The sequence below is a fragment of the Myotis nattereri genome (assembly GCF_964212035.1).
Source record: "Myotis nattereri genome assembly, chromosome: 3".
NCBI lineage: Eukaryota > Metazoa > Chordata > Mammalia > Chiroptera > Vespertilionidae > Myotis > Myotis nattereri.
The window spans coordinates 143,951,994-143,979,881 of NC_138077.1; the positions used below are offsets into that span (position 1 = coordinate 143,951,994).

General features: G+C 44.4%; 1 protein-coding gene across 1 annotated transcript; it reads left to right on the forward strand.

Annotated features, from left to right (window-relative positions):
• The first annotated feature begins 17,044 nt into the window (after nt 1-17,044).
• F3 (coagulation factor III, tissue factor) lies at nt 17,045-27,783 on the forward strand. Its single transcript, XM_081088172.1, has 6 exons — nt 17,045-17,310; nt 18,426-18,537; nt 22,528-22,718; nt 24,587-24,765; nt 25,313-25,472; nt 26,784-27,783. The coding sequence occupies exons 1-6, from the start codon at nt 17,211-17,213 to the stop codon at nt 26,918-26,920; spliced, it is 879 nt and encodes a 292-aa protein (XP_080944298.1). The 5' UTR covers nt 17,045-17,210; the 3' UTR covers nt 26,921-27,783.
• The last annotated feature ends 105 nt before the right edge of the window (nt 27,784-27,888 follow it).

Here is a 27,888-nt window from a genome sequence, read left to right on the forward strand (position 1 = left end):
GGTGTCTGTTTACTCAGTCACAGGATGCTGGGTATCCTGTAGCAATTTGTGCAGCAATCGAAAGCCGCTTGTGTTTTCCAGAAAAGATTAGAACTGCTGAGTCCTGCTGGGCTGTCCCCACCCTCCACGCGGGACAGATTCCAGCCGCAGCCCAGTGGGATCACCCAGGAAGCAGCTCTCACCCATTCCAGCCCACCTCGCCCCATCGCTTCCTGCGGCCTCATTTTAAGTGAATTTATCTAGAAAAGTATTAATCTATTCAGATCTGTTCCTAATCAGCATTTTGATCATGACACTTGTCTAAGGATTTTTGTTGCTTTTGTTTAAAAGAAACAACCGTCCCCAAATGGAATCACTTACTGGTATTCGAAGTCCCACATCAGCAAACCAAGACTTAACTATCTAACCTAATCACAGTTTCAGCTTCCCCCAGGAATGTCATCTTAACCAGCCAGTCTGGAATTTTCTGGCCATCACTGGTGGAGTACTCTGCCTAATCCCCAAAAGTAGGTGACCTGTCCTAAAATGACCCTTTCTTTTGTTGCCGACTTTCTTGTCTTATCCCATTTCTACCTTTGAAACCCTTTCCTTTTCTGCAGCTCTTCGGAGTTCCGTTCTGTTTCCTAGATGGGATGCTGCCTGATTCAGGCATCATTGAATAAAGCTAATTACTCAAATTTACGCAGCTGAATTTTTTTTTCTCACAGTTTCAGCACCTGGAGAAGTCAGCAACGTTTTAGGCTTTTTTCTACAAGATCAAAGCAGTGTCATTATTGTCATTGGCTGGGCCACCGAGTCAGAACTCTACACAGAAATCCAACAACTGTTTGGGGGCTGAATTTGAGGGTTAGGTGGATTTTTGTGTTGTTTTCTTCTTTGGCTAGTTGATTAAAGCAGCTGGAGTAGTTTAACAGGTATGGAAGGGCAGGATCAGCTTCAGAACCTGCCCTCCTCAGCATTAATTTTAAAAGGTTTTATGTTAAGGTTAATGCCACAGGAGTCAGTGAAGTTAGCTGTTAAAGCAAGCTGAATTCACCCTTGGAGAGAATAAGGCAATAGATACTGCAAGAAAAAACAAAAATGAACAGAGGGCATTCAAATACTCCTGCCTGCCACTTACTGTGGAACGCAAATAAGAAAACAGGCTCTGGGAACAGATTGATGGAAGCCAGAGGGGAGGGGGTTGGGGGCTGGGTGGAAAAGGCAAGGCAAAGGGATTAAGAAGTAGAAATCGGTAGCTACAAAATTGTCACAGAGTTGCAAAGTACAGCATAGAGAATATAGTTGATAATATTGTAATAACAATATTATTTAATATGTGTGGTGCCAAGTGGGTACTTGAAATATCAGGGGAACATTTTGTGAAGTGTATGATTATCTAACCACCATACTGTACCCCTGAAACTAATACAAAATGATATTGAATGTAAACTGTAATTGAAACATAAAATTTTTAAAAAATCAAAAGAAAATAGGCTCTGGAATTTTATTTAAAGCCATACAACCATTTTTTTTGTTTGTTTTGTTTTTTGTAAAGGCATTTTTCTAGGTTTTAAAGTCTGGGTTTTCATTTTAACATATAAGAATTCAAGTTAGCCATATGAGATTGAAAAGATAAAATAGCCCTGGCAAGGTAGCTCAGTTGGTTAGGGTGTTGTCCCAATATGCCGTTTCAGGTTCCATCTCCGGTCAGGGCGCATACAAGAAACAACCAATGAGTGTGTAAAGTGGAACAACAAATCTCTTTCTCTCTCTCTCTCTCCACCCTCTCCCTACCTCTCTCTCTCTAAAATCAATAAACAAGTCCCCCGCCCAGAACAGATGACTCCTTTCTCAGCACTTTTTGTTCTACTTGAGTCATGGACTTAGCACAGTGTCTTCTATATTATAGCACATATTTCTGCCTTTCAGTCCTAAACCCCCTTGAAGGCACTGGTGTTACGGGAAAGGGGACCTGGCCCTGAGCGGGTCTGCCTGGGACCGCTGGTAGTGTGTGAGTTCTTAACTTCATGCAGGAAAGATTTTACAACACCAGTCCAGGCGATTCTGAGAGTACGCCTATTCCAGCTGGGGACAGTGAAACAAGGATGGGCCTAGGGTAGAAAAAGCTACAGGAAAGAGCCCAGGCGGGGCTGCTGTCATCTCACTGGAAATTCAGAGAAAAGGGGACCTTGGAGAGAGGTTCAGGGTGTTAGCTAGGGATGAGCTGCCACTGCCCATTGCTTCCCTGGTTGCAAGTCTGTGGGCCCCTTAGAGCTTAGGAGATGCACCACTGTGGGGGAAGAAGAGAGGGAAGGGCAAGTGCAGGTGTGCTCCCGGGAGGGAGAGCACAGCTGGGTCCTTTGTTTTGAGGGTTTTTAAAGGCTGGAAGTTTATGGGAGGCCTTAGGCAGCAGTTCTCAACTTGTGGGTCGCCAACCTGTGGGTCGCGACCCCTTTGGGGGTCGAACGACCCTTTCACAGGGGTCGCCTAAGACCATCGGAAAACACATATATAATTACATATTGTTTTTGTGATTAATCACTGTGCTTTAATTATGTTCAATTTGTAACGATGAAAATACATCCTGCATATCAGATATTTACATTACGATTCATAACAGTAGAAACATTACAGTTATGCAGCAGCAACGAAAATAATTTTATGGTTGGGGGTCACGGCAACATCAGGAACTGTATTAAAGGGCCAAGGCATTAGGAAGGTTGAGAACCACTGCCTTAGGGGAGATCTCAATAGAATATTCATCAGCACCAGCTTTGCCAGGTGTGAGCTTTCGAGGTCTTGGTCTCCACTGATTAGTCGGCACCAGGGCAGGGAGTCACTAGTCATTGTAGCTGGTCCTGGTGTCGCCCACCTGGTTTTGCTGCTGTTCTAGGCCAGGAGCTGAAATGCAACTGAGGCCTAGATGTTACCTCCAGGGAGGGGACCTCTTGTCTCTGGCTGTAAATTGCTCGGCCCGTTTGTTCAGCTACTGTCTCAGTTTCCCCATTCCACTTGCCATTATCTTAGCTTCTTACTACCCTGCCTCGGCGGGAACATCTTGCTCTTCTGGTGCCCACAGTACCTCACCCAGAGTTGTACATTGAGTGCTTAGGGTGAGGTGCTGGCAGGCTGGAACATGGTCAAGTGTGCACGCTCTGGAACCAAACAACCTACTTTGAGCCCCAGCGCGGCCATATCCCAATGTGTTACTTTAGCTTTGCTGTGCTCATTTTCTCAAGGGGGAAATTACAGTGTCTGCTTCCCAGGAATTTCATGAGAAGTACATTAGATAATCCCAGTACATGGTAAGCTCTCAAAACATTTGGGATGTTGTTAGTGAACAAATCATAATGATCTAGACAGAAATGTTGATCAATGCTGGTAAAATGATTACTTATGAAGTGTACTGGTAAGGAGAAATCTACTCGTTTAGAATAGCACTTTGAGGAGACAGGAATGTTAGGAGGTGGGTACTGGAGGAAAATCACCATTACGTGGCCAGTATCATTAAGAAGGCTTTGAAGAATTGATGTTTCAAGAGCTTTTAGTTGAAGAGAGAATCTGGTGAATTTACCTGGAAGTCTCATGGACAAGTAGGAGAGTCCCAGAAAATTGCTCTGTGCCTTACTCTCTCAACTGCCCCTCTCAAGTTCTCTCCTTCCCACGGCACTGCCCAGCACAGCACATCCCTGCTGACCTTGGAAAGGCATGGGCACTGAGGACCAGGTGCAGAGCCTGTTATGCAACCAGCTGCCACCTAGCCTTCCCCCAGTGGTTCTCAACCTTCCTAATGCCACGACCCTTTAATACAGTTCCTCATGTTGTGGTGACCCCCAGCCATAAAAGTATTTTCGTTGCTACTTCATAACTGTAATTTTGCTACTGTTATGAATCATAATGTAAATATCTAATATGCTATATGTGTTTTCCGATGGTCGCGACCCACAGGTTGAGAACCGCTGCCTAGGGCATCACCCACTGTCCCCTACGTGTGATGTGCCTGACAGGTGTACCTGCTTAAGTTCTTCTGCTCTGAGAGCAATACATTCTGGGTCTCAGTGATAAAGGACAGTGTTATGACTGCAGTAACCGTAATTATTGCACGTGCTAAGGCTGAAATAAAATAAACGGACTTACAAGCAAATGACCCCTATTATCTGAGTTAATTCCAGTGACAAAAAAATAATAGGTCTGAATTTGGTCTCAAACTCTCATAACCGGTTTATATCTGGAAACATTCAATGTTTTGTTTTTTACTAAGTCAATTTAGAAAGCTTGTTCACAGAAACTATGAACTATACTCCATAGAAGAAGACAACTATCAAGTAAAAAATTTAGTAAAAATGTGCAAATATTAACTATTTGATATGCGTATATAACAGCCATGAAAATAAGCTTTGGCCCGCATGTCCAATCTCTAACAAAACAAAACCTAGAAGATGAGCTCTGGACCACCGTTTCACCGTGCCCATTTTACCCTTGGAGGAAATGAGACTCTGAGAAATCAAATGGCTTACACACATATATATGCGCACACACACGTATAACACATACATGTGGAAGGAGCGTATACCACATTTCCATGACCACGTAGGCTTTTTTAAGGCTTGGCTATTCACAAGGACTCAAAATCCAGTGTGCTTGTCTCTGGGATTAACTGAACTATTTGAACTAAAGGCTTAACTTCTTTTTAATCTCCTTGAAATGCTGACTTAGAGAACAGTGCCCTGCCCAACAGGTCATAGGCACAGAAGGAAGCGAAATACCAGCATGCAACAGTGCCTTAGCCACAGAAAGTTCTTGGGTCAGAGATCCAGGGACCAGATCTTCACAGCCCGTGTCAGAGCCAGCATACCCTGCTTAGAGATCAAAACAGAGTCCGGGGTGAGTGGAGGTTATCTGGGGAGGCACCAGAGACTATGAGAAAGAGCACAGGACCAGAGCCGAGGCTGCAATGTAGGAATCAGCTCTCTTGGGTAACTCAGCGTGGGTGGAATTCTCTGAGAAAGAGGACCATGGAGATGAGTCCTTGTGCACGCCTATTGTTATTGTCACCCAGCACTGAATGCGGTGTGGCAAACATCCCTACCCCCTGGGCTAAAAAGCAGCAGGGAATCAGACTCTGTAAATCCTGCCTGGTAGAACTGGAGTTATAGTGTGACCTTTCTGCCCTATGTAGGTGGAGGCAAAGTGACTTTCTCAGGTATGGGAACAACGTGAGACTTTCCCTCTTGGGATATGCAGAGGCAGCTGGTAAGAACTTGAAGTTCATGTCCTTCCAGTCAGTTCCAAACTCCTCTCCGTTATAAAAATAAAACTCTCTGCATCTTCCCCCAACACTCCCTAATATCACACACACTGGCTAACTCAATTCCCGCTGCCCCCGTGGGATTTTCTTCTCATGACTGCCCCAATGATTACTGGAACCTGATATAGCCAAGTGATAAAAATGTTGCTGAAAGAAGAGAGGAAAAGAGGCCAAGGTGATTTCCTCTGGGATCAGCCTCAGTCGTTAGTTCTCATACACCAACAATATTTTCCTAAAATGCTCCAAAGGTGATGCGGAAATGACCCCATAGGCAGGGTGCAAAAATAGTGAATGGCTGCTCAACAACTGCATTTGTATCATGGGTAACAGGTGGGACACACAGTTTTTAAATGAGAAAAGGCTCGTGGAGGGCTGATAGATAAGTGGAGGTGATTGTGGATTAAACTGACTCATCAGCTCAGTTATGCCATGAACAGGAAGCTGATCAGAAGGGCCCTTCTAACCTAAACTCTAGTTTATTCATTGTAATCGTAACCATATTTTTTCATCAATAATAGAAATGCTGAGAAGAATCTATTTCATGTTGTCAGGGGGAGGTGGGGGAAGCCATTTTCAGGTAGAATCTTTTTTTTTTTCTTCCTGCTCTAGAGAGGAAAATATCTGGATGTGGAAAAACTTCAAAGACTACATGAATTGGAAACAAAGCAAAAGAAGGAGTCCTTTATTCTCAAATAAGACCAGGTTTTGGCTTGGCTTTCTTTCGGAAAGTCCCCTCATTTTGAAGCCAGGAACTTCAGAGAGGGCCAGCTTCACAAGGCAAGAAACATTAGAGAAAGGGGAAAAGGGACTTGAATCCAGGGGGTGGCTACCACTGGTGGTTAGGAAGGTGTACCCCAGAGCTCAACTGCCTGCTTTTGAATGCCAGCCCTGTGCAACCTTGGACAAGTTACTTAACCACTCTGGGCTTTGGGATAACTCATGTATATAAAATTCTACCTACCTCTCACAGGGTTGTCCTGGGGATTAACTAAGTTACTATCTAAAGCAGCAGTTCTCAACCTGTGGGTTTCGGCCTCTTTGGCGGTCGAACGACCCTTTCACAGGGGTCGCCTAAGACCATCCTTCATATCAGATATTTACATTACGATTCATAACAGTAGCAACATTACAGTTATGAAGTAGCAACAAAAATAACTTTATGGTTGGGTCACAACATGAGGAACTATATTTAAAGGGCCAGGAGGTTGAGAACCACTGATCTAGAGGATGCTAGAATAGTATTTTATAGCCATACTAGAGGCCTGGTGCATGAAATTTGTTCACTGGGGGGGTGGGGGGGGTTGTCCCCTCAGCCCAGCCTGTGCCCTCTCACAGTCCGGGAGCCCCATGATCGATCACCCCAAAGAGGTAGGCCCTACCCACCGGCCAGGAGCCCCACGATGGATTGCCCCAACAAAGGGAGGCCCCACCTACCCACCGCAGCCCGCAGGTAGGTGGCCTGAGCCTCCCTCTGCAGGGCGATCATGGGGCGATGGCTGGGCCCCCAACCAATTGCATTGCACCCGCCTTGGCTGGCCTGGTGCCAGTGGGTGTCATAGCGTGGTTGTCCGGATGGTCATTCTGCTGTTCGGCCATTTGGTCGATTTGTTGCTTGCTAATAATAGAAGCAGATTACTACTAGGGCCACTGAATATTTCCAAATGATCATTTGCTTTTCTACTGGCATCATGACATCAGCTAAAAGGAAACAAAGGAGGCTAAATGTAAAGAGGACAAAGTCAGATTTCCTGGATTTGCTGAAACTGACATCTTGTCAGGTCTATGTCTAGTTTATCATCCATTCATTTGGAAAATATTTGGTGGTAGCATCTAAGCATGATGCTTAGACCAGCGTCTAGGTGGAGAATGACTTTGTAAGTAACCTCAATACGGGGCGATGGATGTGGTAAGATGGTAAGTGCAGCTTCCAGCTGTTGTTCAAGTGGAGGCCGCATCTTCAACAGCCTTGGACCCCCATGTGCCCACCACCGGTCAGCACATAGTAGATGCTCAATAAACATTCATGGAATTAGGGATACAGCACTTAATGTGCTGTGTTGGATGCTTCATGTTGTTCTTCATCCCATACCCTTCAGGGCAAGAAGACTTCATTTTTGTGTTCCCCAGCACCCAACATCATGCCTAGCACATAGGGTAGGGGGTCCACAATTGTGTATTGAAATATCTGAATGACTGATGAAACCTAATGTGTCTCTTCCTTAATCAACTGGAGAGGCTGTTCTTGCTTTAACCCAAAGAAGTGAGAAACGTAACAAGATAAGTAGCCCAGCTATTTTTATGAATTGGGTCTTTCAGTAAGATTAAGATTGCGTATGTACCTGGTTTTCTGCTCAGTCTCAACGTCAGACCTCCTCTTTCTTACTAAAACTCTCTTCCTTTAGTGTTAGGGCACCATCCTGTCTGCCCCCATCTGTCTGGACATTCCTGGGCCATCTTCCTCCTTCAGCAGCATAACATGGTCACGTCCCAGCCTCAGTCCCTAGGCCGAGTGGTATCTATTGTTTCTGTTGAGCCACTAACTTCATCAACCCGCTCTCCCCAGTAGCAAACCCATCCCCTGGCCCTAGAGGTGGACACATGACCCAGGCCTGGACACATGACCCAGACCTAGGAGTTAGCACGTGCCCAGAGCAGGGACAATCAAAATCATTCTTTGGCACTAATGGCTGGACCCTGGTGTAATGAAGCTGAGAGCATGTGGCTTTGGGGCTGTTGGCAGCATCCAGTCCTACTACATGGAGTTCATCACAGAATAAAATGGGGATCAGCTGAAATGAGAGATAGGAGAGAGAGCAGGCAAGGGCAAGAGAGAGACGCAGTCTCAGAGACCCTGGCTTCTGTAGTCCTTCCACTGGGCTGAGCTTCCCAGACTCATAAACCTATGCATTCCCCTTTAACTTGAGCTAGGCTAAGCTGGTGGCTGCTGCTTGCTAAGGGATTTGTTGTCACTATGGACCCTCCCTTGGAGACATGTTCCACTTTTACATCTTTGACCAAACCTCTAAGCAAATGGCTCCCAATTTCTATCCTTAGTTTCTATCTCTTTCCAAGCCTTGGTTCCAGATTTCCAACTCTCTATGCTGGGCATTTTTCCTGGAAGTCCACTGCCCTTTGACTGCAACATGTCTAGAATTCATCATTATCTCTTTTAGTCTCTAACTTGACCTGTGGGGCCACTTTTCTCTGTCCCAAGACCTTACTCCTCTCTCTCCTTCCTGCCTTACCTTCAATCAGGCACTTGGTTGTACTGCTTCTTCACACTGTTTCCTACAGCTGTCCTTCCTTCCTATTCCTCAGCCACCATGTGGGGTAGAGGCCTAGCTTCTTGAAGCGTCCCCCTGACTCAATTCTTCTGACATGCCATGACCAGAAGGGTAGGCTTCTTAAGGTACTGTCTGCTAAATCAAGTTCAGACTTCTTAGAGTCACCCACAAAGCTGGCCACAAGCGTCTTTCTAGCTTCCAGCCACACTTCTCACCTACAAGACCCCTGCTCTCTAAACTCGTTACCCATGGCCCCTCTTCTCACACACAGCCCTCACCCCTTCCCACTCTGTGTCCCTCTGTGGTCTGGTTCAGACACTGCTTTCCCCAAGGGAACCTTCTTTCACCACCCCACTGAAAAGTGAACTCTCTCCTCTGAGGTCCCAAATACCTTTTAGATTTTTAAACAAAGCTTTATGGATATAGAGGACTTACTATGTGCCAGGCACTGTGCTAGGCAGTCTCTGGACCACATGTCCACTTCATTTGCACTGCCTTTTCCCCTGGAAGCTTACATATTTGACTCAGCTCCCTGACTAGCTTCCAAGATGTTTTAGAAAAGGAACTCATAAGATAGTTCCTGGTGCATTGCCATACACATAGTAATCCCTCAATAAATATTTATTACCTGCATAAGGCAGGATCTTGGGTAACAAATCCATAAAGGATAGGAGCTCTAAAATAAATGTTATTCTTAAGATGAAGGTCTAGGCTAAAGACCAATCCTTTCAAGTTGGTCATTTTAACAGCTGTCTATAAAGTTTACAAAACTCTGAAAACCCACTCACTGTCACGGTAACACAAGCACGCTCTATAGTATATCTCCCTTTACTTCCCTTATGACAGAGAATATGAGTCATTTTATGGCTTGTGTGTAGCTGATTTAAAACTGTGAGTTGCTATAATATAATTTAAATGGGAATGGTTTAGGATGGCAATTACAACTAGCCAAACATTACTAACATGCTTCCGGTATGGAAATAACTTCCTTTAACCAGGAATTTCTTCCTGGCTTGAAAGCCCTGATAGAGGAACTGGTGTAATAGGACAGGCTATTTATTAAAGGCAGCAAGTGACTGAGTGGGTAACAAGCTGAAATTTTGGAGGATCTGTGAATTATTCTATTTTTATGTCAACAAATGAATAATGTAAAAAAGAATGAAGCATTCTATACAAAGCTTTTAATTTGGTTATTTCACTAGTGTTTTGATCTTTATCTGAGGAATCCCATGCCTAGTTATCTTTTTGTTAGACTTGCCTTTTTATAGAGTCATCTTTCTGTATTGGGATTTTTCTTTCCATGTGCAAAACTTTGAGAGTTCATCAACACTTTCAAATCGATGAAGTCCATGTACTTCAAGCTCAGAGATTATTTTCTGATTTAAAGATACCTGTTTGATGGACTGACCATGACACACCTAAATCTTATTTTTTTATTTGTATGGAACAAAATGAATTAATTGTTAAGTAATAATACCCACAATTTACATTTATGTTTTTATTTATTTTGTCACTATTGTATGTTGAGAATAAAAAATAATATTCACTGTTATCAAAATGAAAGTGACAAGTAGTTTGATAAGCCTTAAATTTATATAGTTGTATACTGAATATACTAATCCTTGCCTAATTTGACCTGGAAGATTTTTTTCTCTAAAATTATACTTTTCAGAATACTGGTGCTATGTGATCACTTAGTTGTCAAAGCTTTCTTTGAACTTTAATAGAAAGATTTTGAATGACCAGTATATAGATTTCATTGTATGGGCTTTCAACTATTTAATTTTGGCCTAAATATTCGCAGTTGGACTAGTATATAATTATTTTTACAAAATGCATAATCATGATTGCCAAATTTTCCATGACTAACTAACTGTACCCTGCCAGATGTGTTTTAGGTTCTGCTGAGTCACTTTTCTTTTCCCTAGAACACTGTGTTCCCACTGTTTTTGTTTTTGTTTTAATATAATTTTATTGATTTCAGAGAGGAAAGGAGAGGGAGAGATAGAAACTTCAATTATGAGAGAGAATCATTGATCAGCTGGCTCCTGCACGCCCCCTACTGGGGATCAAGATAGCAACCAGGCCATGTGCCCTGACCAGGAATGGAACTGTGACCTCCTAGTTCAGGGGTAGGCAACCCCAGGCACGCGTGCCAAAAATGGCACGCCAGTAACTTTTGCTGGCAAGCAAAACCCTCTCTTATAATCTTCCATTTAGAGTTTTTTTCTTAATATCGACTTTTTTATTTTTCAGATAAATTCAGTGTAGGTGCATCTTAGATAAAGAAATAATTTTACATAACAAGTTATCTTAAGGACCTTAGAAATGGATTGACGAGAGAGGGGAAGAGCAATTTCTATGCCTCTGCCTTAACTCTCCCTGCCTTCCTAGATCCGACCAGTGTTTTGGTTTCATCCACATACGCTTGTGAATCTTTGTTCTCAGTGATGAATTTTGTTAAGTCTCATAATAGGAGTAGCCTGACGGATGAAAGTAGTAGCTCGTGCATATCTCTGAAGGTCACGAAATATAAACCTGATGTAAAATCTCTGTCATCAGTGATGCAGCAGCAAAAGTCCCACTGATAATATCAAATGGAGTCATAAAGTTTTCTGTCGGACTATCAGTGTACATGTATATATTAAAAAATATATGTATTTTTCATCATCATACACTGTGTTTTTGTCGCTCGAATGAATTTTATTATTTCTTCAAGTTTCTTCACATACGTACACCTTAAGAGATATCAAGTAGGTGTAACATGTTCTCAAAAAATTAGGGTTGGCACGCAGAAGAATTTTGAGTCAGAGATTTTGCTAGTTTTGGCACTCACAAAAAGGTTGCCCACCCTGTCCTAATTCATGGATCCATGTTCAACCACTAAGCCACACCATCTGGGCTGTGTTCCCACTCTTAATTCCCTCTGGTCTTTTCTCATATTTTTCCTTTTACCTGAATTTTGGGAAAAATGGTTTCATTGCTCTTTTCGCCATTTTATATGCATGTAATAGTTTTACTAGTATATGAATTACTCTCAATTTCACCTGCTATCACCCTTTCCTGGGGAGATATACATTTTGTGCAATTCATTCTGAAAAGTCACCAAACCTTGCTATGCAAAGAGAGCTAGCGACAGCTTCATCATTGGCTGAAAGTTCTCCTGACTCATGCTAGAATCCAGTCTTTAAGAAAATGCTAACAGTTCCAAACTTCTGCATTTGTTTTCTGCTCCTCAGCTACCTCTCCTGCTGATTAGATTTTCCCGCATAGCAAGGATCAGAAATCCCTAGACAGACAGCTGAAGTTTGCTGTCAAGTGATACCTTGAAGTCCACAATGGATTTATATTTTCTTACCAATTTGAGCATTTTGGAACACTCAGCCTTGAGACAGAAAATTTTCAAAGACAAATTTCATCTCTTGAATCCCAATGAAAATATTTGGCTGCATGCATGGTTCCAAAGGCAGTCATTGATTCAAAATGTGTTCAAAGTCTACCATGTGGCCCGACCGGCATGACTCAGTGGTTGAACATCGACCTATGAACCAGGAGGTCGAGTTTGATTCCAGGTCAGGGCACATGCCTGGGCTGTGGCTCAATACCCAGTGTGGGGCGTGCAGAAGGCAGCCCATCAATGATTCTCTCTCATCATTGATGTTTCTATCTCTCTCTCCCTCTTCCTTCCTCTCTGAAATCAATATATATATATATATATATATATATATATATATATATATATATATATATATATGTAAATCTACCATGTGCTGATAATGGGGCAAAGGATCGAGAAATTTAAAGAAAAAAAAACCTCCTTATTCTCCCAAGGAACTGTAGTAGGGAAGACAGACAACAAACAGTGGAAAGCGAGTGAAGCCCGCAATAGTCAAGGTGGAGAAATTGGTGGTGAGCACTGTAAAAGTACAGAGGAAGGGCTGCAACATCACCCCAGTCATCTTCCGACTCCTTACCAACCATATTTCATCACTGGTTATTCATAGACAATGCAACCTCTTCTCCATTGTCTCCATGCACGTATATTTCAAGGAATAACCATCAGGATATTTCTGCTGAAGAACAGTGAGTACCCCAAACTGCAAGTTTGTTATTTGCCAACTGAAGAGCATTGTTAAGTGCCTACAGATGTACCAATTAATCCAATAAACCTGGGCTTATAGCCCCATCGTACTTCATGCAGTGGGAGTAGTAGAAAGCGTGGCAATGGAAAGAAATCTCCTGGGGCCAGAAGATGAGGCAAACTGGTTCCCTCAGGCCAGGTGGCCGCAGGATTCTCATCTTAAAAGGATGTCTATGAGGTCCCCTCCTGCCCTCTGACACTCTAATATCTAATCACAAAGGGTTTGGTTAGGCGGCCTGATTGTCACTAAAGTTGAGGAATTTTTCAAACTTCTCAGAGTTTCCAAGATGTATCATATTGGAAGGAACATTGGTAAAAACTGCTAAGCTTGACTTTACTGAAGGGGATGTTAAAAATTCGGTAAGGTTTATGAAATTCTTTAACAATAAATTTGTTCCTGTGCAACTTTTAAAAATGTACTTTCAATGGTGCTGAGCATCTAGCCATAGTCTGATCAACCAAGAAAAAAAATTTGCTATGAGATGTTGTTTATCATAGCCAATTTTCTCCCTCTTCTTCTTAAAAACAGTAATAATTTTTAGCATTATTAAAATATTGAAGAATGTTATTTTATATTTACTCCAAAAGCTATGCAAACACCCAAGAAATTCCTCTCTTCTCTGATAATTTTAGTGAGTGTGCAAAATAAATATTCACGTGATCTATCAACCTTGAAGGTACCTAATGTCAAACATATTTTTCTTATCAAAATGCTGATCTTGACATGGCTTAAAGCCCTTTATGATTTCAGGACAGTTGGTAGCTCCAACTGGAATAGTAGACATAGCAACAATTCCTTGGGTCCCCTAACATACTTGATTGATGTGCAACATTTTCTCCTCGTTACCTTCACTCCAGAGGAAAAAAAAAAAAATCACATTCCACACCCAGCTAAAGATCTGTTAGAAAATGACTCAGGAAATCTGGAAAAACAGAGAACCAAGATGGCGGCATAGGTTAACGCCGGAGTTTGCTGCTCTGAACAACTACTTCAAAAGTGAAACCAAAAAACGGAAGGGACATCACCCAGAACCACAGGAACGCTGGCTGAGTGGAAGTCCTACAACTAGGAGGAAAGAGAAACGCATACGGACACTCAGAGGAGGCGCAGTGCTGAAGTCAAATTCTGAGGTGCGGAGTGCGCGGAGCGGGCTGGCGGCGGAGGGCGCGGTTGGCGTTTTCAATCGGGAGGGAGTCGCAGACTCTGAGCTCCAGATCCGGGCGAGTCTTTAGGGACCCAGACTCAAATGGGAGAAGCGGGTCTGCCTGGCTTCGGTCAGAGCGAGTGCAGCTTTCTCTCCGAGCTTTGCAGCGGGTGCTGGGACTCAGAGAGGCAGAGCCCCTGGGGACAGGACTGAGAGCCGCCATCACTGCTCTCTCAGGCCCACCCTGTTGATCCTGTGCTACCCGCCCCACCCAAGCCCTGCACAGAGGCATTTGCCGGATAGCCTCAGGCAAACGCCAGATTAGCACCTCCCTAGAGGACAGAAGTTCTCTCACTGCTGACACAGCTGATTCTCATAGCCACTTGGCCTGGAGGTCAAACCCTCCCTGGAATTAGCTACATCAAGATTTAACTATAAAACCACAAACAAAGACCACTAGGGGGTGCACCAAGGAAGCATAACAAAATGCGGAGACAAAGAAACAGGACAAAATTGTCAATGGAAGATCTAGAGTTCAGAACCACACTTTTAAGGTCTCTCAAGAACTGTTTAGAAGCCGCCGATAAACTTAATGAGATCTACAAGAAAACTAATGAGACCCTCGATGTTATATTGGGGAACCAACTAGAAATTAAGCATACACTGACTGAAATAAAGAATATTATACAGACTCCCGACAGCAGAACAGAGGAGCGCAAGAATCAAGTCAATGATTTGAAATGCGAGGAAGCAAAAAACACCCAACCGGAAAAGCAAAATGAAAAAAGAATCCAAAAATGCGAGGATAGTGTAAGGAGCCTCTGGGACAGCTTCAGGCGTACCAACATCAGAATTATAGGGGTGCCAGAAGATGAGAGAGAGCAAGATATTGAAAACCTATTTGAAGAAATAATGACAGAAAACTTCCCTCACCTGGTGAAAGAAATGGACTTACAGGTCCAAGAAGCGCGGAGAACCCCAAACAAAAGGAATCCAAAGAGGACCACACCAAGACACATCATAATTAAAATGCCAAGAGCAAAAGATAAAGAGAGACTCTTAAGAGCAGCAAGAGAAAGAAACTCAGTTACCTACAAGGGACTACCCATACGACTGTCAGCTGATTTCTCAACAGAAACTTTGCAGGCCAGAAGGGAGTGGCAAGAAATATTCAAAGTGATGAATACCAAGAACCTACAACCAAGATTACTTTATCCAGCAAAGCTATCATTCAGAATTGAAGGTCAGATAAAGAGCTTCACAGATAAGGAAAAGCTAAAGGAGTTCATCACCACCAAACCAGGATTATATGAAATGCTGAAAGGTATCCTTTAAGAAGAGGAAGAGGAAGAAAAAGGTAAAGATACAAATTATGAACAACAAATATGCATCTATCAACAAGTGAATCTAAGAATCAAGTGAATAAATAATCCGATGAACAGAATGAACTGGTGATTATAATAGAATCAGGGACATAGAAAGGGAATGGACTGACTATTCTTGGGGGGGAAAGGGGTGTGGGAGATGCGGGAAGAGACTGGACAAAAATCGTGCACCTATGGATGAGGACAGTGGGTGGGGAGTGAGGGCGGATGGTGGGGCGGGAACTGGGAGGAGGGGAGTTATGGGGGGGAAAAAAGAGGAACAAATGTAATAATCTGAACAATAAAGATTTAATTAAAAAATTTAAAAAAAAAAAAAAAAAAAAAAGAAAATGACTCAGGCCAGAGACTGTGAAAAGGAGGATTGCATGGCTTAGTTTTGCAAATATAAATGTTGCAGGTTTTAGAGTTGGAAGAGAGCTCAAAGAGGAAACCAGCAAGTGCAGCTCACCGCTTCCAGGACGGAAGGACTACAAGAGCTAAACCTGGATGTGCTATTTCAGTTCAGGCAAAGGGAGAAACTACAACTTTTACAAAGTTTCCTTTCTTCTTTCTTTCTTTCTTTCTTTCTTTCTTTCTTTCTTTCTTTCTTTCTTTCTTTCTTTCTTTAATGCGGGCAATGCTCTGGCTCAGCAGGCTACACGGATATGTGTGTGCAGTATGCACTAAAATGCAAGGCTAATTTCCCTAGGGAAAAAAGATGGGGGAGAAGGTGAGAAAGAATAGACTCCCCTCTCCCCCTACAAGCTCTCCAGCCTGTCTGGGAGGGATAACGAATGATGGAAGGTACTTTGACAAGCCCGCGTACAATGCCACTCGGTAGAATGAGACGGACAGTCTCTCGCTTAACCATTTTCCGGCAGAGCCCAGAAGAGGAAGCCAGAAACTAATTCAGAAAACCCGACACTGAACACTAGCGGCACTAAAATGTGGTTACATAATTTCATTTCGTTTTTGTTTCTCCGCGCTTGAGCGGAACTCGGTTCCACAGATGTCTTCCTCAATGTGAGAACAATCCTTTCTGCAACCACAGGGCTGCAGATGACGCCCCGGATCTCTCCCAGGGGCAAAATGCCAGGTCCGGGACTGCTTTTCCGCGGTCACTATCCTGGGTCGTTCAGGGGTCAACTGACCTTGGGACCTGTGGGCGGCAGACACCTGCATCTGCACCACCTTAAAGGGCCCACGCTAAGGGCCTGGGGGTAGGAAGGCCAGGTACCCTTGCTTTCTGGGCAGAAGCCGAAACAGCAGCTGGGAGCGGGCCCTCCCTGCTCATCACTGGGCTACAGGTTCCAGGCCCAGCGCCAACGTGGGCAAAGTGCAGGGGGAAATGCCCTTCGAGGTGGGAGCTGAGCGGGAGCCGGGAGCCTGTACTTGCTATTAAACCTGGTAAATGCTGCCGCTCCCCGAGCCCGGACCACACTCTGTCACCAAGTGGAAGGAAGAAGCCCTGTCCTCCGTCCCGAGAACTCTTTCCAACGCTCTGCTCTTTCTCCCCTCCACAGACCTGCTGTCCGCTCGGGATGGACGGCGGAGGCGCCGGCCCCGATGGCCTGGGGTCCGGGGGCTGAGGGTCAGGGGCCCTGGGAGCGAGACCTGGTTCCCCTCGGCACCTGGAGCCTCCAGCGACCGAGGGCCACTCGGAGCTGGGCGGTGCGGTTGAATCACGGGTGAATCACTCCTTTCAGGGTCCTGGAGTTTCCTGGCGGAGGAGGCGGGGCAGGGGATCGTAGGGCCGCCCACCGCGGCTGCCGGCGCCGACGGGCGGGGCGGGGAGTCGGCAGGGCGGGCGCCGCGATCGCGGAGGCGCGGGCGTCCGCGCGGCCCTTTATAGCGCGCCCGGCACCCGCTTCTCCAGACTCGGCTCCCCGCGCCCCGTCCCGCTCTTTCCCCAGGGGCGCATTCAGCCCAACCTCTCCAGCCTGCGGGGCGCGACGAATCCTCCGACCTCGCCAGCAACTCGTGGACATGGCGTCTCCCACCGGACCCCGGGTGACCTGCCCCGAGGCCGCTGTCTCTAGGACACTCCTCCTCGGCTGGGTCCTTGTCCAGGTGGCCGGAGCCTCAGGTGAGTGGCACCCGCCTCCCTGAATTCCTGAGGCGCTCTGTCCGAAGCGGGGATCAGTCCTGGCTGACAGCGGGCTCGTCCTGCTGCCTGGAGGTGCCCCCGGCGCCTGCCCAGCTCAGCCGCGCTCACCCACCCGCGTTTGAACCAACCTGGGCGCGAGTTGGAGGGTAGGCGCTTGGTGCCTGGGACCCGCCTGCATCTGCTAGAGATGCTTACTGGGAGATGTGTAGTTGTGTAAGTGCAGTTGTGGCTCCAGCTTTTAGGGAAAGAGCTTCCCAGTGATCTTGACGGTGGTACTTGGGTCCGCACCTGCACGGGTCAGCGTGCAGTGGTTTGGATAGTATCCTTAAGTGTGCACCTAATAAAGAGCGGCCCTCCGTGTGGTCTTGCTCGTCCTAGTTTAGATTGAGTTAGAGGCAATCCTGTTGTAGAATGTCGCTTGGATTGAAGCAGTCATTACATTGCCCATGCCTCCGTATGCCTGTGTGACTGACCTGCCCAGTCTTAGCAACACAGACCTTAATAACCAAGCGTCCTAAGCGGTGTACAAGCATCCTCCGGTGTGACAGGCCCATCTGCTAGGTGTCTACTGACGTTTCAGGATAGAGACATGTTGGATAAAAATGAAAAGGATCAAGATTTGGCTTTTTCATTATATGCAGCCCTAACTGCTCTCACACATGTGGGATTCGCCCTTTTCCATAACTTATGGAAGACCCTTCCTAGCTGGCCTTCCCTGCCAGAGTCCAACCTTGGAGTCCCAGGCTCCACCAGCTGGGTCAGGGACCCCCAGGGCCCTGATGGCTCCTGGGCTGTGCGTCTGGGTCAGGTTATCTGAGGGAGTCCCATGTGAATGATTTCAAACAATAATTTCAAGATCCTTGCCTATTTCCTTACATTACAAGGAAGAACCTACCATGAGGAAATGCTGGGTTTGGGAAAAATTTGAATATTTTTTCCCTCTGGATAATTCAGTAATGAAGCTTTCATAGTTGGAAAAAAAATTACTGTGAGGTTTATGGTGATGTTTAGGGGGTAAGGTGTTTTATACCTTCAACGTGAAATCATGTGCTGAGAAGTTCATGTAACAATAGCTGTTTCTCTTCTGTTTAAAGGCACTACAGGTGTGGTGGTAGCATATAATATAACTTGGAAATCAACGAATTTCAAGACAATTTTGGAGTGGGAGCCCAAACCCATCAATCATGTCTACACTGTTCAGATAAGGTAAGTTAGATACAAAAAGAGGAAAATATGGCTTCTGATGTTTCTCCTTCCCTGTGCTGTCTTGATGTTTCTACTTTAAATGTCTTTAAAGCTGACTGATGGTTGAGGTTATTGGATAGATGACATGGTAATTTGTCATACTCTGCTAAACCTACCACATTTCCAGCCCTTAAACTGATAAAACATTTTAATTGCTTTTGAAGATGATGGAAAAATTCCTAAGTGGAGGAGAAGCTATGGAGAGGTGAACCTTATTGAGCAAGGCTTGATGTCACTGATAGATATGATTCTGGATGGATAACTAATCTCACCTAAGCGCACCCGTCTTTTTCGGTGCTGTCTAGACTGTAAGCCTGCTCTAACGTGTTAGGGAAGGGAAGAGGTGTGCAGGAGTTTGGATACATACATTGCCCTGTAGCAATGTTGGATGCATTCATCCTCGGACTCATGTTTCAAACTTCAGTTGCATACGTGCTAACAGAGGAGGTCAATTTTGTGACTCACCCTGCTGGAAAGAAATACTCCTCTGCCTGCAGGCTCAGCTGTCAGGGCTGCTCTGATTGACAGTTCTCCCTAAGAGCCCATAATTCCGTATACTCAGTCTAAATGTGGACATGACTTCCTTGATGGTTTTCTCTATATTCTTGTAAGTTTCTTGTTTCTGAAAGGTTCTAAGAGACTTGGAAGAGATCTTATTAATTAGAGGAGAGCAGCTGTGGAAATTACTTTAACACGTTGTATAAAGGCACAAAAGTATCACTGGCTAAAATTAAGGTGTTTTGCTTTTTGTTTGGTATTGTTTAGCTTGTCAAGCCTTTTTATAGTATTAGGAATGCAAGTCCTACATACGGAGGCAGTCTTTTAGGTAGATGTTCTTGTTTTACAAAATGAACTTCATGATGACTGTTGCCAAGCCCACAGAGAAGTGTGTGTGTGTGTGTGTGTGTGTGTGTGTGTGCGCGCACTGAAATGCTTATATAGATAGAGGGAGGGTGAGAAAGGAATTTCATAACCTGAAGTCATAATTATGATTATGGTCAAAGTTGTCAATTCAGATTCCACTAGTCAAGAGCTGAAGTTTACTTTGGTAGATACTTCCTTCTGGAGATTGCAAATAACATTTTAGGAGGAATGCTTACCTCTGAAATATATTCAGTCTTATGTTCAGTGAGCATGTGGGAACATATTATGGTTTCCCGGATTTTTAAAAATAAGCCTTTGTTAGCTCTCAGTTCTTGGACTTCCCAGGGCTGATATTCAAGTGAACGCAGCCTCTGTGTGCAAACATCCTAATGCAAAGCTGCTGGTTGGGGGCCTCCGTGGACACGGGGTTCTTGCAGAGCCCAGATCTCATACTCTCGCCCATGTGCTAGAGCAGGGGTCCTCAAACTACGGTCCGCGGGCCACATGCAAATACAAATATTATATTTGTTCCCGTTTTGTTTTTTTACTTCAAAATAAGATATGTGCAGTGTGCATAGGAATTTGTTTATAGTGGTTTTTTTTTTAACTATAGTCCAGCCCTCCAGCGGTCTGAGGGATAGTGAACTGGCCCCCTGTTTAAAAAGTGTGAGGACCCCTGTGCTAGAGGACCTGAGAGCAGTCCCTCCACCCTGCTTCAGTCCTCACTCTTCTGTGTTGGTGAAAAGGACCACAGCAGTCATTTTATAGGAAAGGAAATTATTGCCCTAGGAAGGTGAGGGATTAATCCATGAGTGTCTTGATGGTGAGGGCCCAGCTGGGTCTGGAACCAAGGTCTGCCCAGTATTCTACCACCACCACCTTCTCTGGCGGGTCTGCCGCAGCTGATGTGAGCCCCCAGCTGGGAGGAGGAAGGAGGGTTGGTGCCAAAACACGAGTTTCTCCTTATTCCTCAGGTTTTTCTGTGAGGCTCCATCTCCTCAGTGCGCCGCCTTCCCTCCAGTTTTCCTTCTCTAAAGGCAGCATCTCCACCTGCTTCTCCTCTGCACCTGCTGCTCCTTTGCACCCACCACTGGCCTGTCCCCAGCCACGGGGCACCACTGCTGGGCCTGCAGCCCCTACTTGGAGCTCCAACTGTATTTTTCCCATTTGGAAATAGTTTCAGTGACGGTTGCAAAGTGCTATTGGCTCAAGCACTGAAACATCACCTGTAAGACTGATTCCATGGGAAGGTTTGAATTCTAAAACGGAACTTCCAAAGCTCCTAGAAAACAACCTGTTCCTACATTGATGAGTCTTGATTCCATTGGAATTTTTTAGTAATTGAGGCAGGACTTTTATTATTTCCAAGTCAGGGGATTTTGCAATAACTACCTAGAGGATCCTTGAATGCTTTTAAAATGTTAGTGCTGATAACAGTGTTCAGAGGAGCTTACTACAGAATTGCCCCTTTATTACTTGTTCACGCAGCTTTACTGATTTCACTAGTTTCGGTGACATTAAGTACTGTAATTCCTATGTGTGAGCTGGGAGAAACCAAATACGGATCTGTCAGGTGGAAAGTAGCCTCGGAGCCCAGCACTCTCTCTCTTGTTCTCTGAACGACATTTTGCCATAGGATGAAGAATCATCATGTTTCCTTCACATTTTTCACTCCAGAATTAAAACAGCCTCTCTACTTCAGTCACAGAAAATTAGAGGAATCTAAGAAGTCAAAATCTTTCTGTATCAATGTTAGCTTGTGAATTTTAGAACAAAGAGTGTTATTTAGTTCCGATTTTTGAAAAATAACCTGTTTACAGCTCATGTGCATGGATTTGGACAATTGAATTCAGTTTGTTTTCCCCCTCATTCAACCTGTAAATGCAAACCATCTAATACTGAGCAAGGCCTGCTGTGTATACGCCCTACAGCCTTGCTGCGTAACAGCAAACACAAGGGCGTGGACCCCCGGTACCATGCAGACGATATTCAACATGAAGTGCTTTAGTGAAGATATCAGTGCTGGGAACAGGGAGGGGAGAGATCCGATCTGAGCAAGATCTGGAGATTCCCGGGGAAAGTGGGACTGGAACAAGGCCCTAAATGACGGACGGGGCTGAGGCAGTGGATGATGCTGAAGAGAAGGGAAGAGCAGTGTGGCTGCCAATTTAGAGAGGACAGAAGTGTGTGAATCAAGTCGCAGTGACATTTATCTATGGATTGTTTGGGTCCTTTAAAGCAATTTTATCCTTATAGAAGTTCTTTAAACAGTTCCCTCTTCAGTGAAGGAAGATCTTTTAGCCTCGTAGCCTTTCAGGCTTTGTGAGAGAGATGCTATTGTTATTCTGTGATCTTTAATGGGAAGTATTCACCTCTTGTAAAAAAGAAAAGTGAGCGGCATGTAGCAGAATGAGATGAACACACCCAGTTCTCACCCCATTAGTTACATGACCTTGTACAAATTACTTAGCATATCGAGCTTCAGCATCCTTGTGTGTAAAAAGGATCCAATACCTTCTTGGAAGGATCATATCAAATGAAGTAATGTGTAAAGGGCCTAGTATAGTACCTGCATCTAGTAGGTTCAGTAAATATTAAATAACCACACCAATAATTGTCGTGATAGAATGTAATATGTAGAATATATTATATAGATTCCATTATTACTACATTGACAATACTCTACAAAGAATATAGAATGTTTATAATAAATAGAATATAATACAAGATAATAAGTAATAAATAGTTGGGCCTTAATAAAAAATCGTGTACATTCTAAGAAAGATATTTAAAATAGTTAAGAGCACAGACCCCCAAAATTGTTGTCTGGCTTAAAGTTAGGGCAGTTGTGTGACTGAGCTGGTCACCTAATCTCATTTTGCTTTAGTTACCTTATTGTGAAGAGAGAAATGATTACAGAGCCACCCCAGGTTACTGTGAGGACTCCAGTGCATCTAAAGTGCTTAGCATGGGAGTGCCTGCTCACAAGTGGTTGTGGATGCTATTATTGTAACAGCACCACAGCCAGAAAGCCATCTGTCTCGTTGGATACAAATCCTAATGTTCCGTTTCTCTTCCTTCCTTTAGCCATAGATTAGGAAACTGGAAAAGCAAATGCTACTCCATCACAGACACAGAGTGTGATGTCACTGATGAGATTGTGAAAGACGTGAAGCAGACGTACTCAGCGCGGGTCCTTTCCACGCCGGCAAATGCCACCGGTTACACTGGGGAGCCCAAGTACACAAACTCCCCGGAGTTCATTCCTTACTTAGAGAGTAAGTAGATCAGTTTCATTCTCGTTTTTATAAGCTCCCGAATCGTTTTGTGAGCTCATGACCCTTAGGGGCCTGTAGGTAAAACAAGATTTCTTCAGAACCACATCTTTTTTCTCAGGAACCATAAAGTGCCCCAGCCCTCTTCACTCATTCCAATGTGGTAGGAGGTTCCCAGAGCGTGAACTTTGGAGTTGATAACACTGTTATCAAGTAACTTTCTCCCCTAGCCTATCCCCAGACCGTGCCAGTGACAGGCTGGATGGGGCCTGCGGGACTAGGCCTTCCACCAGGACTGGGGTTTCAGTGTTTCTCCATATATATTTTATTTACATACATATACACTCATTCACACACACACACACACACACATACACACACACACACACACACACACCCCATTTCCATCCCATCAGCAGACCAGAGTCCCAGCTTACAGTTTTTCACAGTCACAACTGCTCAGGGAAAGTCCAGTTTCCCTCTGATCCAGAGTCAGGCTTGCTGACCTCATCTGGCCGAGGCTGAGCCCCGTGCTGTGCCGGGCGCTTGCCCAGCCACTCCCGGCCTGCCTGCTTCGTGCAGGTTCTGAAAGTGCAGACTGCTTTCCGCCCCCGCCTTTGCCCCAGTAAGCAGCCCTTTCGTATCTCCCAGGGGAATGCGCAGGATCCTGGCCAAGTGGGAGATTACATTTTTTGGCCTGACTACAATAAACCTGTAACACACTAGGAAGGGTGAAATCTTTTAAGGTCTTTTAAGGTCTTTAAATCTTCAAAGGTCTTTGAGGAAGACCTAGAATGAAAGGTTAAAGTGAAAGGGTCGTGCTATCGGTGCTTTTCTATCTACCCCTCTGACCACCCAGTGAGAGCGGAGAGTTTCTGGAGGCGGGAATGGTGAGAAGGGGCAGAGGGACAGGCAGCCAACCTTTCCCCTCTGGTATCTACTTGGAGGGTTGAAATAGAAGGTAGCCTCAGCCCAGGTGAGTCTGGCTGCCTTTCCTGAGCCCCTGTTTGCCAGAGCCTGTCTTTCGCTTGTGTGTCTGTCACGGCACCCAGCTGGGCATTAGACACCACATCCATGCCCCCTCTGGTAACTCCTCCCCGGATCACTGATTGTCCTCCTTCCATTGATGGCACCCACTTGGTTTTCTGTGACAGTTCTTGTAATTTTTGTAAGCCACTTCAAGTCTCTTTTTGGTACAAGATAAAATATAGTTTGCATATTTATTTTGCATGTGCCTGCACATAATTTGTGTTAAATTATTTGGGATTGATTTTATTGTTATTCAACCAAAACACATGGGATCATTGCGCCCTCCAGAGTCCCAAGGCTTAACACTGGTTCCTTGAGGTTTCAGGACATCTCCCGGGCTTTCCCACAGCCCCTCATTTATTTTACCTAAAATATGGAATCTTGTGCAACTGTGTTGTTTAATACAGTTGCCTCTAACCACGTGTGGCTATTGAGCCCTAGAAATGTGGCAAATGCTATAAGGGTAAAAATACACACTAGATTTTGAAAAACATCTCCACAAGTTTTAAATGGATTACCTGTTGAAATGATAATATTTTCACTACAATGGGTTAAATAACATATATTACTGGAATTCACTTCACCTGCTCCTTTTCACATTTTCTAATGTGATTACAAGGAAATGTAACTGACATCGGTGGCTCCGGTTATATTTCCAATGGGGAGCGCTTCTATAGCAGGTCTTGGGGTTCAGCTTGGTGCCACTTGGCTCACTCCTGCTAGGGAGCGGGTTCTGTGCAGGTGTTTTATGAGGGATGACCAGGGTATTAACTGTGATAACTAAATGGGATTCTATCTGTAGGGAATTCTTTGGTTCCAACGAAGTTTATTTTCTGTTTTAGCAAACCTCGGACGGCCAGCAATTCAGAGTTTTGAACAAATTGGGACAAAACTGAATGTGACGGTACAGGATCCTCGGACCTTAGTCAGAAGGAATGGCACATTCCTGAGCCTCCGGGATGTCTTTGGCGAGGACTTAAGTTACACACTTTCCTACTGGAAAGCTTCAAGTACAGGAAAGGTGAGGATTTTTTCTGCTGGCTTTTATGACTTGCTTTAAATCGTAGGTCCTTGATTTTACAACCCACTTCTGCCCCAATTCAGAAGTAGCAGAACGGGGTGGTTGAGAGGGCAGTGCCGGGGGGGTGAGAGGGGTGCGTGCTGTCCTGGTTCTACCCGTGACCTTGTGACTTTGGGCGAGGCCCCCTTGGATACCCAGGTTCCTCAGCCAAGAGGCTCGACCAGATCATCTCTAAAGCTCCTGTCAGGTCTCACATTTCTCTCTCTATTGAGGATCACAGAGATAAAATTTGTTTTCCCTTCAACAATTAATACGGCATCCTTCCTTTCCCTTACTGCAAACAGCTCCTACAGAGGCTAAGTTGGATATCTCTAGTCTTGGAAAAAGCACCCTCAGCGGTTAGCATGAGGAATATTTAGCCAAGTCACTTCTAATCCTGTGTATGTCAGAGGTGTCCATGCAGGCTTTTGCTTCCCCAGTGACCTGGTAAAGGAGGAAGAACTCACTTGGAGGCCAGATGAATTAAGAACTCTTTATCTTTTAACAGAAAATGGTCAAGACAGACACTAATGAGTTTTTGATTGATGTGGATAAAGGACAAAACTACTGTTTCAGTGTTCAAGCCGTGATTGCATCACGAAAAGCTAACCAGAAGAGTCCCGAAAGCCCCATTGAGTGCACCAGCCCCGAGAAGGGTGTGTTCAAAGGTGAGTGGCTCTGCCTGGCAGGCGGGCGGCACCGGTGCCCTCCAGAGGGCCAGCTCCAGCCGCAGAACCAGGGTGTCCTTTGTTCAGAGAGAAAGTGTCTTGGTTTTTCTTGGTTTTGTGTGGTTTTTTTGGAAGTTACTCATAATTTTAGGCCTTTAGAAATGTTTCTATGTTGTTCCCTTATAGTAGCGAGTATTTTCTTGAGCGCCTACCACGTGTTAAGCTCTCTGCTGAGTACTAGGCACATAGTCCATGTTTGGGGTTTAGTGTCAATCACAGATTTCTCTGGGCATGTTTTCATACTTAACTTCTAATCTTTGGGGCTTTGGGGGGAGCATCTGGACCAGCTGTGAGCACCCACGGTGGGCTGTAAAGTCTAACCCATGAAGGGAAGGGATTCAGTCTGTCACATATACCCATGCACGTGTGTCCATGCATGTGCACACACGGGGTCCACACACAGGGAGGAGAGGCTTCTAACTGGAATTGCTGTGAGTGTGTAGACACGTATGTCCATGAAGCTGTAAGCCTAGGAGTTTCTCTCCAGGCTTTGTAAAGAAAGTGCTCTGAGTACTTCCAGGGATTAAACATCAAAAGATAGTAATGATGACCTAGCTCCTTGCTAAGAAGAGATTTTAAAATTTAAAAACACTTTAAAATAAATTATCCTCCATGTATTGACACTGACAGAAGGAAAGGACTCTCCTCTCTGGTCCTGCACCCTCTGGGCCATCGTACCCGCAGCCCTCACGTCCATCTTTCTAAAGCCAACTCGAGTTCCGCTGCCTCTGTCTTCGTGCACATCCCGACCGCTGCCTCCCAGGTCTCTTCTGTATCTGCAGAAATGCGTCCTTTGAGAACCATTGCAATTGCCACCTCCACCCGGAAGCCTTCTTATCGCCCTAGCCAGTTATCATCTCAGCTGAGTTCTGGTAGCCCTCTGTGTGTCTCTTTGCACTGATAGTTCATCTCCTACTGTAATCATTGCCACCAAACTCAGCATTATGCACTATGTTTACCCAATTCTTTCTAACAGCTGTTCTTACTTCCGTCTATGTGTACCTTCTCTAGACTAAGAACATTAACCAGTTTACTTAAGCTTTTGGCCTTTGTCAATTGCCCTACAACATCTAGGGTTTGACAAATTCTTTCCTAACCAAAATGTGTTGTGGTGGAAAGAGTAGAGGAAAGAAATTTCAAATTACGCAAAAGCAGGATGGTGTAATTTGGAGTTAAGCCCTCAGTTCTGTCCACTGATAAATGGGAGTCGAGCTCTCTCTCTACATTGACTTGGTAACTTTTGTTTTTCAGACATGTTCTTCATCATCGGAGCAGTGGTGTTCGTGGCCATCATCTTCATCATCACCCTGGCCCTGTGTCTGTACAAGCGCAGGAAGGCCAGAGCAAGGGAAAGTGGCAAGGAGAACTCCCCGCTCCGTGTTGCATAAAGCACATGACATTAGAGCTGCTGACTTCTGCAGAGTTTATATTGCACTGTGACAAAGAACTTTTAAAAGGATGGAATATATGGAAACAAAAATGAATTTTTGGAGCATGGAGACTCTTGGGCCCAAAGAAAGTTCTTTATCTGACTGTTCTCATGATTAGCATTCTGGTTTCAAGACCAGCACTAGTCACTTTGGAATGTAATGAACGGTACAACCAATTCCAAGTTTTTTAAATTTATTTTTTAACACTATGGCACCTTTTGCACATATCATGCTTTAGACTGTATTTTCTACACTCAAGACGAAACCAGGTCATCTAAACAAAAACAAATGAACAAATGCCTTAAAAATTCCTGGGTGGACTTTTGGAATACTTTCAACATGCTGACTTCAAACCATGTGGGAGAGTAAAATGGAAATTGGGTGGACTTTTCTAACATGTGTCTGTCCTTTTAAAATGTGGAGTTTAGGTTCTTTATTTTTTCTTAGGAGTTCTTTTGGAGGTTCAAAATAGTTGGCAAAACATATGCATGTGTTAAATGCAGAAGACTTCCACTTTGCCTGACCAAGCCTGACAACTTTGGGCATATGCATTACAGTTTAGCACTTTAACTGACTTAACTGCTATTGATTAAACACTTGACAGCTAGCTATATTTTTATGAAACTATATAAACTACATAAAGTTTATGATTTAAGGTACTTCAAGTTTATATGGTCAACATTGTATATATTTATATAATTTTTTAAAGGTTTTATATATGGGGATTTTCTATTTATGGAGGTGATATTGTTCTATTTGTATATATTGAGATAATTTATTTAATATAGTTTTATATAAATAAAGGTGACTGGGAATTGTGACTGTTTCATTTATTATATCTTCCGTTTATTGTTTTTTTATTCTTTATTATTTAAAGTATTACATGAGTCTCCTTTTCCCCCTATTGACCTCTCCCCAGCTGCTCC